This window comes from Pteronotus mesoamericanus, unplaced genomic scaffold (assembly GCF_021234165.1).
Source record: "Pteronotus mesoamericanus isolate MK-2021 breed Mesoamerican mustached bat unplaced genomic scaffold, CSHL_Meso_final contig_32, whole genome shotgun sequence".
Lineage (NCBI taxonomy): Eukaryota > Metazoa > Chordata > Mammalia > Chiroptera > Mormoopidae > Pteronotus > Pteronotus mesoamericanus.
Window position 1 is genome coordinate 13068419 of NW_026555134.1, and position 21571 is coordinate 13089989.

The window sequence follows — 21571 nt, forward strand, 5'->3', positions numbered from 1 at the left end:
TCATTCTATTAAATAAATAAAATTATATATCAATTAATGAAAGGGCTGTTTTTCCATATGTGAGAATGAGGATAGATGAATATAAAAGAGAGGAGTAGTTATGCTATTTCTAAAAAGTCTATATTATTTTAATCTTTTGCAATCAGAAGGCATTATGTGTTGACTCGGTAAATATATACTGAGTCCTATTTTATGTATGTTAAAGAGTCAGAAAGACCATTGTAAATTGTCACTGATTCCTTTTGATATGAAAGACACTTAATAAATTTAACTTCACATAATTTAAAGAGAATTAAGCTCACTTTGTGAAAATAAACTAATAAAAAGGTATAAAAATAATTCATTTCTGAAATGTGAGTCTTTGCATAGAAAAAAGTCAGAATGTAATTTACTACAGTAGAATCATTATGATCTTTCAACACATCAGAAATCCATATCTAATAACAAAAACATACATTTTAGGAAGATATAATTACAAATGTATTTAACATAATAGATCCAAAAATTAATTAGACACATTCTTAGTGGCAAACAATAGAGCCTATTCTAATTAGTTTTGAGCAGAAAGGGAATTTAATAAGTATATTAGGAAGTTCATAGAATATCTAGAAGAGCAAGAGTGCTAGCCTTGGGGAATGAGAAGTCAAGAAAGATGGACTAGCAGCAGTTGAGACTGGCTGACTGAAGACCCGTTGAAACTAAACACTGGCCACTCCAGGGTTTATGTAACTGATGTTATTTACGTGGTGAAGGCCTTATTTAAGCAGGAGTAAATATAAAACAAAACACAATAAGTGATATTTTATAGCTGTTTTAGTTCACATTTTACCTACATTGGTAAATGCCTTTAATGTATTTAAATGTATTAAATGTGTTTAGATCATTTGACAGTTGATGTCATAGTACTTTTAACAGGAAACACCAGAGATATATTGGGAAATGGAATAAATATTTCTTCTTTCAAAGATATCTTTGAATATTCTGTGTGGTTTTATGTGAATTCTTGTCAATTAAATATGGCTTGAAATGAAACTGAAACTTCTTCAATATTAGAAGTGTTTTTAAAATTCTCAAATTTTTTCAGCTCTATGAAATGTATCTAAAATAACTTTATCCAGTAAAGTTCATGTTCTTGATTCTAGAATTTATCTAACATTTATATATATTTTAAAGACCTAACTTGCCTATAAACATTTTCTAAAAATCTGAAGTTTCTGGAACAGAATAAAGGGTTAGGAAGTAAGCAAATAAATGGACAAGATCCATTCACAAGAACAGGTACACTTTTACAAGTTGTCCACAGAACATCATACATACCATACATTTGCTTACTTTAGAAACAATTCAAATGAACAAACTGTGACTTTTTTCAAACCACAACATCTAGAATACACGGGCTTCTTGAGAATAACAGTGGAAAGGATGATAGTAAATATAGAGATATAAAATGAAAAATAAAATGTAGATATAAGGCATAAAGCAAACCCAAGTAGATTTTGTCTAGGGTTATAAGTCTCAAAGAACCCTGAATGCTCCCAAGATTATCAGACTCTATGCCACAATCTTCTTGATAGCTTAGAAAATTAAACATTATTCTCCATATACTTTCTGAGGGAAATTCCCAGATGCAAGCAAATTTAGAAATTTTTCATCAAAATAAAAAATATTAAAATTGCAGAAGCTTACCCTTTTTGAATCGTCTGAGGACATTAAACAAGAATATTAATTAGTTACATGTAACAAATAGGATTGATTTTCTTGAGCCTGTGTTAGCAGCTCTTTAAAAAGCAATAAAGAATAAGGGGATAAGACATGGCTTTCCTGAGTGATAATAAAAAATAACTAAAATTTATATGCAAAGAGATCATAAAACCCTAAAATCACTCAGCAAAAGGATCGCCCAACCTTATTTCCATAGACATCCCATAACATAATTTTTTTCCTCCTTTAAAGGTCTAGGATGAAGTTCACTTTTTGACGCTCACTTGCATGGGAGAAAGAGATGAACACCCTGAAGTCTGGTCTGTTTTTGTTTCACCTTTGGAGCTGTACCCTACTGGATTGAGTTTAGATACTGAATTTCTAGGAGTGAGCCAAAGTGGAGAAACACATCTCTTTACTCTAGAAAAGTAGCTTTTATTCGTTTGATTAATATGTATTGTTTCTGACACATTATAAAGTTTTTGAGGCAAAAACTGCCTTTAGCTACTTTAACATGTCATAAACTATAGTGTGTCACTCAACCAAATTAGCAAATACAAGATTAATTATTGGTAATTAGAGAAATTCTGAAAGTCAGACCTTTGTGGTTTAAGTTGATATGATTTCATACCCATCATGGTGTTCCATAACCTGCTTACCACATCTGAACAAAAGATCTGCATAATTTACATATTTTCTGATGATCCGCCATGCACCTCCTGGTTGGTAAAATAAATGTGACAATGTTCCAACAATTCTCTTCTACTCCACAAGCAATATTCAGTAAGCTCCTTAGACTTCACAAAGTCTAGGGAGTGTTATGTCAGATAACCAAATTACAAAGTCACATCTAGTTATGTACTCACATTGATGTCTTCCAAATCTAAGTTATTTAGAATAATATTGTTCCTCTTCCAGACGATGGGCGGTCGCAGCGCTCCCTGAATGGCACAGCTCAGAACAGCGCTCTGTCCCACGGTTGCCGCAGTGATGCTCAGTTTCTGATCTTCAGGCAGGCTCAGCTGGATCACCTCTGCGGGGATAATGGGTCAGTAACGGTGATGAGAACACAGTTTTGTATGACGTTTTTAAAGACTACTAATGAAGGCTTATAATTTAAACTAGAAAAAACACCTGTGATGAACTAAAAAAGAGTAAATTGTTTCCAATAATAGGTCAGAATGACATTTCAATTTGATTGACATGTATCCTCATGAAGCAAAGAACTATTAAACATGAAATGAATATCAGAAGTAGAGTTATAATAAACCTGGCAGTTGTACCCAAAAGAGAAATAAATTATTTAACTGCCAAATCAACATGTACTATGTCATTGGCATTGAAATAAAAATGATGTTGTTTATTCACTGATAGATTTATATTGTAGGTGAGGTGAGATCATTGCTGGCTGGCTTCAGAGAACACTAGCATAGCTGAATAGATAAAATGCATCATTATGCTGGGAAACATAAATTGACTGTAAAGGAATGAGATTTATTTGCAAAGTTGAAGGAGGAAAATCTGAATTTCACCAACCAAAGAGCAATTAAGTGAAATTCTGTCAGCCACCTTTATCAAGACTCTGTCGATACATGCAGGTACTTCATGATCTTTAAATTTTAAAGTCAAATATCATATTTTTAAAATGATAACATAGGCTACATTTCTTTTAATAATTATGCTGAATCAAAAATATAATTATTAATCTGGATCTGGCTCCCCCCGCCCTTTCCTGACAATCCTACCAACTACGGGAATTAACTCTGTCATGAACCATTATCCTGAGAGATGACTCGGATAATCCTACTAATTTTCATCCAGCTGAAAACTGCCTTTTAGTGTTTAGCTGACATTCACAGGCACTCTAACTTCCAATGTCATGACTGAATCTTGCATTTTAAATTTGTTCAGTCTTAGCCAGGTTAGAAATATCACAAGTAGCTATTCTATCTGAAATTTCCATGGTGGCTGGGGGCACAGTAATTGTCTTTTGTTCCTTTGTTGTGGTCAATGACATTTTTAAGGGGGGGTTGAATGAACGAAATGGCGGCTTATAATTTGTCCTAATTATGACCAAGTACGATCATTGTTGTCTCTTTTACGACCTACCCCCAGCCCACCATTTCCTTTCACCATTCTACCTTTTTTCTGTTTCTGAATCCTGTCTTCCTCTTGAAGAGGAAGAGAAACACTGACCAAAAGAATTTTGTAAGATATTTATAAAAGAGACAATAAATAGTTATTTAATCTTTTTGGTACTATCACAAATAGTAATGTTTTAAAAAAGGGGGGGGGAGGCAGAGACAAATGTATTTGAAAAAATAAATTAATTAATTAAAAAAATAAAAAAATAAAAATGGCATGCATCTTTGTATCAGAAGGCCAAGAAAATCCCCCAAATGGACAAGTTAAAGTTGTGATCTCTGGAGTCATGATCACGTTTGCCACACCATTACCTGATGAAAATAAATGTAAATCAACCAGTCCTTATATTTTGCTATATAATTTCTAGTGTCTAAGTCTAAAAGCCAAGGTTATTTAAGTTATCATTGTTTTGTTTTGTCAAAGAGGAGTTAGGCATGTTTTTGAAACTGTAAACCCCTACAAGAGACATTCAGCTCAAGTTATTTTTTTTTGTCATTGCATCACTGAAAAAAAATCACAATGATAACAAGCGTCTTGCTCAGACATTTGTAATGACAGTTTAATGTCCTCTAATGGTATTTATTCACATTCACATTTTATTTCAGTGTTTCCTGAATAATAACACAAGAAATATTTTCAATCTGCTTTTCTTTACTACTGGTTCTGTTATAGATATTTATATTTACATAAAATCAACTAAAAGAAATTACATTTGTCCAATTAAGCATAGGAAAAATTGAAATTTGCAGACACAGTGATTCTTTTTTTTTTTTTAACATGATAAACTACAGGAAGAGAGGGCATTATAAAGGTAATAATGTCACTTAAAGCATCATATAATAATTATTAACAATGTTCCTATAACATTCCTAAATTTTAGTTTCTGGTTAATCATAAAATCATGTAAGAGATAATGGGACATCTGGTTCTAAAAACAGCATGTTCGCATTGACTGTTCTGACATTTCAAAATACAACTGTTATTAAGTCACCTTGGAATTTCTTCACTAACCTTCTACATCTGGTATTAGGTCCCAGGACATTTGAACTGGTTGTTCTTTTGGTAGTTATACATCATAATGCTAATTAGATAATGTGAACATATTAGAATAAATGCTGAGATTTAGCACAACATTATATGGGACATCTTTCTAAAATGTAATTCTTTCAGAGGATGCATAATTAGAAATAAGAATTACTATCCACCCAGGGAATATTAACATGCACAGAAAAGCTTTTTCATTAATTTGGGGATTACATTTTTAAACGATTTTCAAGACTATCTCAGTAATATGTATTATTAAATAATGATATGCATTGTGAAACTCTTTAGATTTTCTTTCTTGCATATTTCATGCTACATTTCATTTCTTCCCTAATATATTATATAGAGCTACATACACAAATTCAATTATGTTCACTTGTTACTTATCAAAATCAAGTGGTCCTTTCTTTAAATAATTTATTAGCAAGATTCATTTTACCTACATTACTGCCATGCTCATTTTTGTAGTCTTTCTGATAGTTATTAACAAGCAAAAATTTCACTTCACAAAATCACAAATGTTAAACATTATTATTCTTAAATACTTTTATCAAGAATGCTTTAATGGTGAATGACTTATAAAACATCATATTTATAATTTTTATAGATAAATGGTGATTATGTCTAGAAATGCATTAATAATCTGAAATAATAACTTGAAGCAATCCATAAATGAATTTAAAACTGATTAAAACTGATTTTAAGAGCTATTGGTTGTCTCTGAGCATATTTGGGTGATTATGGTTGTTAGTTTAGAAATATGAGTTTCAAAAAAAATAGTGAAAATAATTCTTTATCAATTATGGTTAATCTATATTTTATAAATAAACATTAATGATAGCATAATTTATTCTATAACACTCCACCAATAAACTTCTTATGCTGGTTAATGTACAGACTAACTGCTTTGCAAAAAATAACATCAATAATTTTAATATCCCTCCCTATCCCTTCAGCTCCAATGATAATGTATTACATGTATCACAAACTATCAAAATAGTGCGATGTTCTGGAAAAAAAAAGGCTAGGTATAACAGATAATACTGAGTTAAAAGAAAATATTTCAGTACTACTTCTGATATATAAATTTTGTTTCTATCAGAGGCCTTCTCAAGTATTCAAAGAAATAACTCAAGCTATGGTATTTCCTCTGATCTCATGTTATGAATGAAGACTATTAATGACATTTCCAGACCAGCTTTTTTCTTTTGATTACTTAGGAAAGCTAAGAGCAAGTAAAAAGAGTTTCCCCCTGTGGGTCCTTTTCTCATTTTCACAACTTGGCTTAGAGGAATATTAAGAGCTTACTTTAAAGGAATAAAAAATTATAAGTCTTCTCTGGCAGACTCTGAAGCCAAAGAGACAGGTATAGTTGAATGTAACTTCAACAACAGTAGGTAAGTAGTCATAAGCATTTGTTCTAATAACAACTACGTAATAAAAATAGTAATAGGAACTTGGGCAAAAATAGTATGTGACATTAAAATAGAATGAAGTGGGAATAATGTATTATGAGTATTTGTGAAATACCAGTTAAAAGGAAGAGAATTTTAGTAACTTTGATTGAAAATCCATTATTTCATAATCATAAGAATATAATTTATCATAAACAGAATTCTGTCCCTCTAAATATCTATACCTTTTCAAGTTCTTAAGTTCAAGTTATGATGAATGTTTCATTTAATTTATTTAAACCTTAGTCTCATAATCTTATCATCCTAATCATGCTTACAAATTCTACTATAAGGATGAAGCCTAGAAGAAATTTTATCAGCAGTATTTTAAAGTAACATGTATTTCTCCCTTCTCTATTTCACTAAATTACTAATTAAAAGCAGATAATAATAAAATACTTTAGTCAGAAATAGATCCCAAAATAGATACTTAGGAATCCTACCTGGAATAAATTAGTTATTCTTACAGTAAGAAAATGATGATTACTGAAGGACAAGCTCCTTAACTAATTGGGATATTCTCACAATATCTTTTTCAAGAAGTAGTTGCTTTCAGCATAAAATGGAGCAATAACAGCCTCTTCAACAAATGGTGTTGGGAGAGCTGGATGGCTACATGCAAAAAATTGAAATTGGATCATCAGCTGACACCATACACAAAAATAAACTCAAGATGGATAAAAGACTTAAATATAAGTCGCAACACCATCAAAGTCCTAGAGGAGAACATTGGCAGGAAACTCTCAGATATCCCACGCAGCCATTTTTTCACTGATATGTCTCCTAAAGCAAGGGACATAAAGGAAAGAATAAACAAGTGGGACCTCATCAAAATAAGAAGCTTCTGCACGGCGAAAGAAAACATCAACAAAATGAAAAGGGAGCCAACCATTTGGGAAAATATATTTGCTAATGATACATCAGATAGAGGTTTGATCTCCAAGATATACAAAGAACTCACTCGACTTTACTCCAAGAAGACAAACGATCCAATCAAAAAAATGGGCAAAGGACCTGGGCAGATGCTTTTCTAAGGAGGAGATACAGAGGGCCCAGAGGCATTTGAAAGGATGCTCTGCATCACTAGCCATTAGAGAAATGCAGATCAAAACCACCATGAGGTACCACCTCACACCGGTCAGAATGGCCATCATAAACAGATCCACAAACAACAGGTGCTGGCGAGGCTGTGGAGAAAAGGGAACTCTAGTCCACTGTTGGTGGGAATGCAGACTGGTGCAGCCACTATGGAAAGCAGTGTGGAATTTCCTCAGAAAGCTGAAAATGGAACTGCCTTTTGATCCAGCGATTCCCCTGCTGGGACTATACCCTGAGAACACCAAAATGCCAATACAAAAGAACCTATGCACCCCAATGTTCATAGCAGCACAATTTACAATAGCCAAGTCTTGGAAGCAACCTAAATGCCCATCAGTAGATGATTGGATCAAAAAATTATGGTACATATACACAATGGAATACTACGCAGCAGAAAGAAAAAAGAAGTACTAAACTTCGCAACAGCATGGATGGAACTGGAGAGCATCATGCTAAGCGAAATAAGCCAGGGGGCGAAAGACAAATACCATATGATCTCACCTATAAGCGGAACCTAACCAACAATGCAAAGAAGCAAGGCAAATATGACCAGCAACACTGAAAGGAAAAGAAATCAACAGAGACAAGAGGGGAGGGGGGGCAGGGAAAGGGAAGGGAAGGGGAAAGTCAAGGAACATATAGCAAGGACTCATGGACAAAACCAAAGGGGAAGAGCTGAGGGAGGGAAGGTGGGAGGGGGCAAGGGAAAGAGAGGGGGGAAGGCAGAGACAAATGTATTTAAAAAGTAAATAAATTAATTAAAAAAAAAAAAAGAAGTAGTTGCTTTCAAAATAAATGTTAATGCTTACCTAATTTAGATATACAAAGATATACACTAACTTATTAGGATAAAACATCTAGAACTTTTAATACTAATTGCTTATCTATAAACTTTGTATGCTTGCAATATAATTTGTGTTCTTAAAATAAAACAAAAATTGTGATTATTTATTAAGAGATCTAGAAACTGTTTTCCTTGTTAGCAATGGACCAGGTAACTTGGACTAACTCTTCCACTGAAGAAGTAGAACAACAAACAAACAAAAAAACAACACTGATTGTTTTAATATATTTTAGTGCATGCACTGCCAAAGTGAACAAACAAATAATGTATTTTAAAAGCTTGAAAGAGATAACAGTACAGTGAAGAATTATCTAGCCAGTGTCCTAAAAGGAACTATAACTTGGAGATAGGAGATTGCACCTGGAGTCACACATTGCTTTGGGAATTTATCCATCTTGACAGGATGATTAAGAGGCCAAAGTGCCCTTCTGTTTCTTCTTGTTTCTCCAAGTGTATGGGATAGGTACAGTAATGGCTTTCTTGCAGCTCTGTGTTAGGGACTTAAGGTGATGCACTCTGCAAGTTAATGTATGGACTGCAGCTCACCATTATCTGGGTGTCTCATAAAACATGAAGTTTCTATTTTATAGTAAAATAGTATCATTCTAGTCATGTAATCATGTTATAAACAATTTTTAAAATAAAATATCAAGCGATCAGAGATAACATGGCACACAAAGAAAGAAAATGAAAATCAACAGAAATAAAATATAACAGTAACACTTCCACCAGGATTATCAAATTGACTATGTTTATGAAAATAAAATACAGTTTAGAAATTTTGATAAAGACCTTAAATCTATAAACATTATAAGTTTATGAAGGAACTAAGTAGAAATTATGTAAATAAAGTATGTAGTAATTTAAGAATTAAACTGATATTTTAATAACAGATTAGACAAAGTCTAATACAGAACTAGTAAACTGGAAAAGAGATTAAAAAACTGATGGAATAAAAAAAGGAAGGACAAAAATCATCACAGTGTAGTGATTGCTGAGGGAAGGGGAGTAAAAGGGGACTAACTGGTCATGGAAAAAAACAATAAAGATAAAAATACATGAAAAAATACACAATGGATATTTAGTTAATATGTGATGAGGATTATTAATATAAATTAAGGCTGTTGAAAATATTTTGCTGTGCCTGTATCAACAAACTTAGATATAGAACTTAAAATATCTACTTATGCTTGTTGACACAGAATATATTAAGGTTAATATGAATCTAGTATAACAGAATTTTTATTCTGAGCACTTTATTTCAGAAAAATGCCTGAAAAAAATCTATTCAAATGCTCCCAACTCCTGCCCATCTATTCTTCACCACCCAATTTAGTGACCATGTTCTCACAAGACCTTCTTTCATCTTCTTCTAAATTTCCACAATATTGTAGGTAATTCACATTGTCTTCATGATTACATATTAATTTTAATTAAAATTCTTTTTGCTAAGTCTATCTCACCTACTAAATAAAAAATTCTTTAAAGATCATTTCTTTTGATAATACAGATGAGTTTAACAAAAATGAATTTATTTGAAATCTCAGAAGGAGAAAATAGAGAATATGGGCAGAGGCAATATATGAAGAAACAGTAGCTGAGAATTTTCTATAGATGTTGAAAGATACCAGTCTCATCAAAGTTCAAGCAAAACAAATGAAAAACTAGAATAATTCACACCTCAATACTAAATAGTAAAACTGAACATAAAGATAAAAATTAAAGTAAAGTAAAAATATTAAAAAGGAACTGAAAGTTCATTTCTAGTAAATTGTCTTAAGGTAATTTCTCAAGAATGCGCTTCAGTCAGAGGAAAATTATTCTTGATGAAAGCTCAAAGATGCAAAAGAGAAAGGAGAGCAAAGAAGACATTTAAATATGATACTAAAGTTTAACATGAAGCATCCATACTTCAAAAATGCCTGACAATATAAAAGAATATCTTAATAATCTTGGGGTAGAGGAAGATTTCTTAAACAAGGCACAAAAAACTCACCATAAGAAAAATTTATTTATAAGTTCAACTACATTATAACTTAGGTTATCTATTCTTCAAAAGACATTATTGAGACCTAGATGCAAGCCAATAAGCAGGAAAATCTAGTTATGTGCCATTCACATAACTAGCAAAGATCTTATAATCACACAGAAACTTCACTTCTTCAATATGACCTTTTCTCCTTTCGCTTTTGATTCAAATTGGCCTCACTCAGCAACCCTGCCTCTCCTGCCTCCTTCTCCCTTGCATACCCACTACTTTCATCATAAAGTCCTCAGGACAATGTGGTTCTGATCAGCATCAAATAGTTTTAGGCACAAAGTCTTGGGGTCTATTGATCACAGAGACAGAATTTTAGTCAAACTAGAGGCAACATCTAAGCCTCAGTTGTGTTTCAACTCCAGGTCCAAAAAAAGCAGTAAAACTAAAGGAAGGGATGCCATGGTAGATACCAGAAGCAGATGAACTGATCAGCTATCTCCTACTCTAGGGCTTACCAATCAAGAGGGACTAGAACCCTGCCCATGACTCTCCCTTAGTCACCATGGTTAATGCTTTTTTGATTCTATATAACTCATACCCTGTAAGCCACCAGGAAGCCAGGCCTTTGAGCATTAGTTCTCCTGTGTCTCTGGGCCTGGGCCACTTCCTAAAAATAAACCCTCACTTTCTTTACTACAAACTCTTGTTCCTGTCCTATTGAGCTGAGGTGCATTCAGACAAACAGACTCCTTTAGTCCGGTAACAATTTCATATGCAGAATTAAGAAAGATCTCCTAAAAATCAATAAGGAAAACACAAACAACTCCAAAGAACCATCAACAAAAGACTTGAACAAATGTCCCATGATTAGTTAATCTATAAAGCTAAGAAAAAAAATCTAAAAACGCACTCAACTATACGCATCATCAGGGAGATGCAAATTTAAGCCAAGTCTTTCAGATTGGTATAAATTACCAAATCTGATGATAGCATCAGGAAGAGTATAAAGCAACATAAATTCTTATATACCTTGAACAAAAGTATAAATTCACATATAAACTTTTCTCCATTGGTAAATGACACCTGTTCTTGATAAACTTGACCTGCTCATTCATGTTTACAAGAACTAAGTTGTCCATAAGATTTGCAGAAGCCTAAAAGCAGAGTGTTTTGGTGTTATAAAGAAACAGTGTAGGTAGCCACACATAAATTTTATCTTTGGACATTTTGTAAAGCAACCATCTTAAAAGTATATATGCTACTGACAATGAAATCTGAATAACATGAAGGATAAAAGCAAGAGCTATATTATTAGTAAAACCCAGATTCGAGACATGACTTTGATGTCAGCTTCAGTTTGGTTTCTAATGCACACTATTGAGATGTCTTTTGACAAGTCATTTAAACTCAGTGACTCCTAATTTTTCCATCTTTAAAACAAAGATGGTCCCTTTTAACAATGCTGTGAAGATGAGATATGATATTTTAAAATATTACAGTGTTTGACCTTTATAAATCCTGAATATGCTGCAGCTGTTATTGACAGTGGAAAACTGCTGAAGTATTGGTAGGCTGTTAGGCACCCTTTCACCATGTTTAGGAATGTAACATTAGGATCATTTGAGAAATTGCACTGTTTATGTAAAATCATATTGGTTTCATTTTTATAGATGTTATTTAAGCATGAGAAAAAACCTAGGCTCATGACTCATACGGATGCTTATGTTCTGCTTTGGTTCTACTCTTACACATAAACTAAGTGTCCTTGGGCTGTACTAATATATATGTATATTAAAAAAAAACACTATGGGACATAGTGATAATCATCCTTCTACTTACAAAAAATCATGAAAAATATCAATGAGATGTTGAAGTAACAAGTGTCTTTTTCCTGTATAATTTCTTGGTATAAATATCATATGTGGTTTGATAAAAATTAATATTATACTCTAAATGCCTGAATAACTAAATACATAGAATACTGAATTAACTTATTGTCTTTAATAATTTTTAAAAAGTGTTAATACACTTTTTAAAGTGTTAATTACTTATAAATGGAATTCAGTGTAGTAAACTCAGAGAAATTGCACAGACCTATGAAGGAGAGAATCTCAACTGAAGAATTTGCTATGTGTCCTCATTTGTCAGTCAGTGTAAAGCAATCAGCTAATCAATACCCATTTCCTGTATGTTAACAGTGTGCTCAGTGGTGTGTTAAAAAGCTATTAGAGAAAAAAGGAAAGAATGTTAGCCTTCAACTTATGTCTTCAATTTATCTCAAGGAAACCCCAGGATGTTAATGTTGGAGTCAATCAAATGACACACTATTTTCTCTGTCTTTAATAAATTGAAAATTTTTCACTATTTTTAAGATTACTGTCAGTCACAAAGAACTCAATGAATGAACTATTCACTGCATTCGGTGTAATAGAATTTGAGCATTTCAGCTTTGTTTGCCTAATTAAAACAATTCAGATAAAAGAGATTGCTGCTTGCCATAACATGCTGCTATTATTGATAAAACTGAAACTGGGATCCAGAGCATTTGCCTTTACTATGAAGTTTTACCAGTGGTTTTTCTAATGTGTTACAACAAATAGATGTGAAAGATGGGGAACTGGACACTGACTGTTCATTTTGGCAGCTTGCTCTTCACAGGGTCTGAGGGCTGGGTCTCAGCTATGCAAATCCAGAAACAAATTTAACAATTCATCCAGAATTAATTAGGCTACTGAGGATTTACGGAACTAATCAAAATCACAGGATATCTTTGTTTATCCTAGAATACCAATGTATTCATTTACATTTGGGAAGGCATCAGGTTTAGTCAGCTGTAAGCCTGGGAATCTCCCTTCTACTGCACAGGTCAAAAGTTTCTCAAGATTGATGAACAGAAAATTACAAAAAGAGAGTTGGCTATTCTTAATCCAGTCAAGCTCTAATCAGCTAATGAATTGCCCTTTTCAACTCTAAAGACGCGTCTGTCTAGAGAGCCTTTCTTTCTCTTGTCACTTTCAAGTTTATTGACAAATTCCTAGTCCTTGGCCTCCTTTTCTCTACAACATGTACATCACCCACATGTTTGCAAGAAGAGAGTTAACTCAGGTAGGATATAAAGATGTTGCATATATTAGAGCCTTATTCACATCAGCGAATGTTCCCACACCCCCGGGCTTGATGAGCTATGTCCAGGGACAAGATCTGGTCCACTGCCACCTGCTTCTGTGCATAAAGTTGTATATAAAGTTGTATTGAACACAGCTATACCCATTCATTATCGCATTATTTATGCTATTGTCTATGGCTGCTATCAGCTCTACAGTCATGTGCTACATAAAAACGTTTTGATTGACAGATCAAATCAATGCTGTGCCATACTGTATATCTTAGCTGTGTAGCAGGTTAAACCATCTAGGTTTGTATAAGTGTACTCTATGAAGTTCGCACACAATGAAATCACCTAAGGACAAATTTCTCAGAATCATCTCCATTGTTAAGCCATGCACGACTGTATAAGAAGAGTTGAGTAGTTGATGCAGAAAATGTATGGTATGCAAAGCCTAAAATATTTGCTCTCTGAACCTTTGCAGAAAGTTGCCTAGTCATTGAGATACTATTTTGCTGTTTTTTACATTCCTTGCACATGCTATAGTAATTTAAATGTGATCTATTGCATTCTGTTCATTGTCTAGGTTCAGAACACTAAGCATAAGATAATTGCATATGAAATACATGAAAACTGCTTCCACTTATATGTGGATGAGTTGGTAAGTTACCACTGCATTTTTATCTTCTTTGAGAGGTACGTAAATAAATAAAGGTAAGTTTCTATAATACTGTGACAATTGCTACTCCTAGAGTCCAGCGCGAAGTGTAAAACTGAGTTAAGTTTTTCCTGTTCAAATGCAATTTCTGACTTCCTGAAAGTAGGCTCCTGCTGGATCTATGTTCTGCAAATTTTTCATGTAGAATAACGACCATTCCCTCTCTCTTCTTAATGTCCAATTAAAAAAAAACAACAACAAAACAAAACAAAACAAAAAAACAAACCTAATTCCCAGGGTACATTTCTCAGCCTGAGGGAAAGCAATCTGGTTATCCCATGTAAATCTTTCACAGTGCTAATCTGTGAACAAACTTGATTTCCAAGAGAGTGTTTACATTTTAATAGGGAACATTTTAATTCAAATGTGTCTTTAACCACCAAAATGCTTGGAAGAAACGCTTTGGAGAAGGGAAATCTTCAAAGGAACACTTGTCAATTCTGCTACCACTTTTTCGAAGAAATTAGAGGGACCTAGATCTGACCAAGACAAGCTTAATGTTTCCCTCTGTTTGACTGAACTATGGACAAAACCTGTCCAGATTATAAAACTCTGATTACCCTTGTCTTAGGGTATTTATTTTAGAAAGTTTGCAGTTGTAAAAACTTTCTCCACCCCTTTGAGATGGCAATCTTTTCTCAGCTTCTTGTCATTTTTACACACCAGGAATGTCCTTCTCAAGGACATGGGAGCCATACCTTTGCTAGTATTAAGTAAGATAGTGTCCCTCCCTCAGTCTCTCTGAGAGGGTAGGAGCCTAAATCCAAGAAGTGCCACATTAGGCCTAACCAGGTTGACTAACTTCATCTCCACACTGTTGTCCTTCAGTATTTTCCACGTGTTCACTCTAGTGCTTAATGACACTGCTACCTTTTGCTTCAGCAGAGTTGAGTTCAATCTCTCTTCCTATTTCTGTATTAAAAGTCTTGGATAAACTCTCCCTTACTTTTTTAACTTGTTTCATGCATTTTTTCATTGACAATTAGAAATCAGATTTTCTTTTCTGAAAAATCACTATTATTTGCATACCTTCATTTCTACTCATTCATACTTAAGAGACAGGGAGTTTACAAAGTATTAATGACAAGATGAGTAGCATTTATACATGGCCTATAATTCTGGAAAGGTATAGAATGGAAGGAAAAAAGATCATCCTGATTTATTCTCACCTTTCCAAAAATTAAAAAAACTTAAATTTAAAAATTTTTACATGTCAATGATTGTTTCATACAATGATGGTTTCATGTCACTTATGAAGTTAGGAATGCATCATCTTTGTATATATATATGTAGTTTTAAGTACTTTAAAATGTACATCTCTTAGGATTTCTAGGCATAATTTTAAACAGCATCACTACCTTGAAACTACATGTCTTTACAAATCTTATGTTAATACAGTACAATTAGAAGCTCTGGCAAATTAAGAGCTGTCTAAATGCCTAAAAACTCAGATTCAGGGTTGTTTATCATAAAAACAAAACAAAACAAAAAATATGTGAACAATTACACACTTAGTAAGTATGAATAGATGCTCTATACAATGATTGCTAAAATGAATGTACTGGACTTAAATTATACATATTGAAAATGTATTTATAAAAATTAGAACTGTCATAACTTTTAATTCCTTATATATAGATCTCAGATGTGCCAAAGCGTGTTTGATTATTTGAGAAAAGGGGTCTAGTACAATAAACATCAGAGTCTACACTGTGTGGCTTTTTTACTTGTAAAAATTTCAGTCTTTTGACATATTCTATATTTGTAGCAAATTTCTCAATTTTGTGCAGATTTTACTAAGTTCCTTTTTATCTTGCTCACTTGAGGAAATTTTGTGTACAGCAGTAACTAGAAAAATTAAATGCATTTCTTTTTAAAAAGAAGGTGCTGAGGCAAATCCAAAAAGATGTTTAGTAATTCTTAAAAGGAAAACCTTAAACTAGTCATTGCATCATATAAAAAAACAAGTAAAATAGTTATTTTTGGTTAAGTAGCAAAAAGATTTGGTCAAACTCATATGATAATTAATTGTAACTGAGTATAGTTAAATTGTGAAATGTCACTATTTTTATATGTAAGTCTGAGTTTTATATTATTAAATTGTGATATAAAATACATAAATTATGAGATGACATTTATTTACATTTTAAATGTTTATTTTTGATGATATATTTTTATTTTAAATTCAGGGAAATGATTTATAATTCGTTTTAAAAATTATATAAAATTAGCAGGATAAAACGATGTAAATTAATAATATATCAAAGGAAAAAGTCATAGTATTTTAAGCTACATAATTTGTTTCTTTTAGAAGTAAGGCTATTTCAGATATAATCAAACACTATACTATGTATAAAATTGTTAACAAAAGTGATTTTGTTTTGGCTGGGTACTACTTAGTATACAACAAAAAAGAAATTGAAGGATGAGTACAAAAGGAAACCCTTTATAGGTATTCGTTATTAATAGAACTTTTTAAAAAAGTGTGTGTGTGTGTATTTGGCAGGAACCCAAACTTTAAAATTGTACAGCATTGACATTGAAACAAAAAGAGTTTCTTTGAGAAGAGAGCATAAATGAGAAAGAATAAAATGAGGACAGAATAAAATGAAAAGAGCTGGTATGGGTGATCTAACAGAAGGAATATACAGAATAAAAGACAGGCAACAGGAAAAATAGTCTCTCGGAGAATTGTATCACCCACTGGTTTCTTTTCTCCACTGCTACCTTACATTTGATGTAAAAAATACTAGGAAAAAAAATGATCCCTATCTCTTTTATATTTTCATTCTTTTCACAAAAAATAAAAATAAAATTACTCCAAATATCAGCAGCTAGAGCTGCACGGTCCAGTGACATATTTTGGACTGTCTCAAGCTGCACTGAAGGCTTAGCTGTCATACGAATATGTCACCTTGCCAAGGGACTCCCTGAAAGCCTTGTTTTGTGTCTTATATATTAAAGTGGTGGCTAGTGACCAAGTTAGGAGCTCAGGTCTGCAATTTAACATTTTATCAGGGAAATGTAACAAGGGCACCCACTGTGGAGAAGGCACAAAGGGGGACTATGAACTTTGCCAGAGAAATATGTCAGTCACATCCCATTCTGTTTAATAAAGGGATGCATAAAAATTTTGTCCCCAGAAAGACTCTTCTGGGCTACAGCACACAGAGGTCTCAGCCCTCAACATGGTGAGTTCACCTTTTTAATGTCTGTTTGCCTGAGCTGAGACATCTGTTACAAGATTCATACCAGACAAATTGATTTAAGGGTAAAAAAAATGACTATACATAATGCAGGATACTTCATACATATTTTAATTCACCAAATAGATATAGCCCTAAATAAATATGCTTCTAAGAATGTCAATAAAAGTTAAAAACAATGCAATTGACAATTACTTAATTGCTTATTATCAATAAAGTGAGAGCATACATTGTTTAAATTATGTGAAAATATTTCATTAGTAGTATTTCCTCCACAAAAACTTGTTAAACCAATAAAGGTTTTATTTTATTTTTGAATATAAAGTATGTAATATCATATTCTCTAAATGCATATTTACTAATATTTTATTTATGTTGGAAATAGTAATACAAATGAACATACACAACACAATATTTCTTCAGTGCTTCCTAATTATCAATTTATTCTAGATAATTCAATTTTAGATAGTTAGATAACTCACCATTTTGTTAACATGACAACCCAGAAACACAATGAGACCCTTAACTTATTACTTGTATGTGTATAAAGACAAAGCTTTGTAATCAGCACAGTTAAATAGAAAGTATTTTATGCAATTTATATTTTTCTCAAAATTTTAACTTGGTAGTTTTAAAAAGCAAGAATTTAAAGCATTATAATAAAAGTATAAAGTTAGATATAGTAACCTCCCCAAAAGTACAATATCAAAATTTTAGTGAGACAAGAAGATTATTATAATTTCCCCTAAAGTCATGTTGTATAATAAGGTTTTAATGCATTGGTAAAAAATATAGATGTACTTTTAAGAAAAAAATTAAAATTCAAACCTGAAACATATTTTATATTTACATATATATGTAAATACATATATACATATGTATACATACATACATATATACATATTTACACATATATGTAAATACATACATATATATTCACACACTTGGATATAATCCCAGTGACCAATTTATACAAGCTACCCTCATAGAAACCCATTAAATGAAGTAAAGTTATGAATTTTGGAGAGGATTAAAAGGAATTATTATAAATATACTCTCATAGTTTTCCCTCATCAAGAAAAATACAATATTCACAGAATATTGGCAACAACTTCTGGCCCAGTTTTTTTAGACATTTGGGCTCCGAGAAATGCAACAGAACAGCAAACCAATCTTTGTAGTTTCTAAGGTGCACAGTCTCTCAAGTTTTGTTTTCATTATTATTATTACTACTACTGATAATATAAATTACTCAAATAAATCATTGAAAATATAGAAAGAGAAAGTTCTAATTAGAGTCAAGTTGAATTCAGAGCATGTTGTATCACTGCGTTTGATCAACATAAAGAGGAGTATGCATTTATCAGGGCTACAGATACATTTGCAAACCTTGTGGAAGGTGTAGAAAAGTTTCAGAGTGATGAAAAGTGAGAAATGGGAAAACAGCAACACAGGACAAGATTTAATTTAGATAAATGTAAGGTAATACACAGGAGTGCCAAGAGAAAGAAACAAATTGAAGTGTATTGGTTAAGAACAGAGTTTGGAGATTAGCTGTGGATTATTATCAGAGAGATTTGCTACAAGACAGTGAAATAAAAACAAAATAAAATATGAGTTGTACTATATTAATGGCATTATTATTTTTATCCATACAACTCAGAATCCATCCTTAGCAAACAATAACTTTTAGAGCAACAATAATTATTTTAATAGCTAAAACACATTAAACACTAAATACAAACTACATGTTGTATTGGGTTTTTATCTTAGTATTGAACACTCACGTAAATACTGAAGCGAGTACTGTTATTATCCTCATTTCACCGATGGGGTTTTAGGTCTTAGATTAAGTAATATTTCAAGGTTGTGCAGTTATAAGTAGTGGAACAAGGATGATACAAAATTTGAAGACTTACAGCATAAAATATACGGAAAAGAAAAATAAAGGAAAGTATGCAAAAGCACTGGATATTAATATATAAAAATAAAGGGCTTCAGTAAAACATGACTTTCACAAGACACAATAATTGCTAATATACATTGCATACTTACTATATGTTACATGCTATTTTCCATGCTTCACTAGTTTTTATTTAATCATCAGAAATCATATGAGTTAGAATTACTATTCCATTTTGAAGTCAGGGACACTGAAGCAGGGAACAATTGTGTGACCTGCCTAAGGTCATCCAGCTATTCGGTGGTGAATGAATCTAGTGCTGTCCACCGCAGCTCTAGGAGTGTGTGACCATTGTGCTACACAGGTTGTAACATTTGTAAATAGGGGTAAATACACAATATAATATACATTAGAAATAATTCAATGTGAAAATATGGGGATTATTGAAAAAAATATTTTCTTGCTCAAAATGAGATTATTAATAAATATTTATTAAAAACATAGAAAATAACCTAAGTCAGTTAGGGAAATGATGGAATAATAATTATCTCATTGAGAAAATAAAATAACAAACCAATATGATCTCTTACTTTCTTAATTGACACTACTTATTGAGCACATACTATATTCTAGATACTCTTCTCGTGTGAAAGATACATTTTTGGAACACACAGAGATAGCCCTGCCCTCACAGAGCTTATATTCCAGAAGTAAAAAATAATATTATACCAAGGCTCAAATATTCACACTTTTATTACTATTTACATTCTCCCAGTATATGATAGAACATTAAATCCAATTAAAATTTTCTTTACATAAGTATTTATTCATGGAAAAAAAATAATATGTTGAAATGAATATAATCATGATTTCAGTTTAGGTACCTAAAGATTTTTTAAGATTCTAGTTATCTTGACTCAAACATGATGCTAGATGCGAAATCATATCTTGTGTTTGTCATATCATACACATTGTGAGCTCTGAACCTACTTACACAGGTCATTGTTTAGATCACCCAGCCATTTTGTGGGAACGTTGTGCCAATTCTAAGCTCTTCTTTGTCCCTTCTACAACACAGCTTCTCCTGCAGTCCATCTATCCCCTATTTAGCTTTAGGTCCACTAAGGTTCACGCTAATTCTCATTATTTAATCTGGTTAATTAAGGGCTACCCACATTCAGTTGAAGGGTAACAGCAGCAGCTTTAATTTTTCTGCTTTTGTTTGTTTTGATCTTGTCTTTCTCTGATGTCTTCATTCGGAGGTCAAGGATGTAGTATAGACAATCATTTCCCAAGTGATAGGAATTTATGTCACCTTCTTAGGTATTAGACTTTATTTTTTATTTTAAATGATTTACTTTTTTCTTTCTATTAACTAAAAAATTGGTGGAAGAATTATAATAAAGTGTATATTTTTACATAAACATATTTTTAAATTTCTGTTTCCCATGAGAGACAGTGTCTTTAAAAACAAGTATTTTGTCCATCAAGAAATTTCCACAAAATTAAGTGACATTTTAGGTGACACGCTAACAGTGTCATTATGAAGGCCTGAAAAATAAGAGGCACTGAAAGCCTGAAAATAGCATGACTGAAATGAATTTCATGTTTTCTGCTTTCCTTTGTTTTTAAATCCCTCTCTGGTACTAGAGAAAAACACATTAAATCGTTCAGTTCAGTGAAGTGTAGCACTACAAACAGTAATAATGTGTAGATGCATCCAGAAATCAAACTGAATTAGAGTCAAAGCAGAAGTTTCATTTCAGGAGAGAGTAACTATGGAAATCAATTAATAAAGCATCCAAACCCAGCCCTGGGTCATGTGAATCAAGTAAAAATTGCACCCCCTTTTTCTCTCTCTAATTTGAAAATGATCTTCATAAAATAGAGATAATTTTACTTGGATGGCAACACTTTTGGGCACCATTGCTTTTTGTTTGTTTGTTTGTTTTCTGTCGTGTAAAAAAAATCCACAACAAGAACTACCTCAGAGAAATTTTGAGAATTATAAAATCTAATTAGGAGACAAACTAACACATACCAGAAGCAGTTTGGTACATTTTTTGAGTTATTTTTCAGGAAATGGATGAATGTTTATGGGTTTCAAACATGTTTATTTTCCATCCATGTAACTAGTTTATTCTTTTTTAGTGTAATAAATATAATATGTGCAAGTTCTTTGTTACAGATTTTTCATTTATTTTACATTTCTTCTTAATGGGGAAAGAAGAAGAAAGGTCATCAAGGAACATGTATAAAGGGCCCACGGACAAAGACAGCAGGGGTGGGCAGGGTTGAATGCAGGAGGTGGGGTGGGGAGGGCAGTGATGAGTGATGGGGGAAATGGGAACAACTATAATTGAACAACAAT

General features: G+C 32.4%; 1 protein-coding gene across 6 annotated transcripts in view; it reads right to left on the reverse strand.

The window, feature by feature from the left end:
• The window catches only part of FSTL5 (follistatin like 5), a 553085-nt gene that overhangs the window by 184648 nt on the left and 346866 nt on the right, over positions 1-21571 (reverse strand). For all 6 annotated transcript variants that reach the window (XM_054576111.1, XM_054576108.1, XM_054576110.1 and 3 more), the window contains exon 7: positions 2568-2734. In XM_054576111.1, the coding sequence (XP_054432086.1) occupies positions 2568-2734 (167 nt within the window). The remainder of the gene's footprint in view (positions 1-2567; positions 2735-21571) is intronic.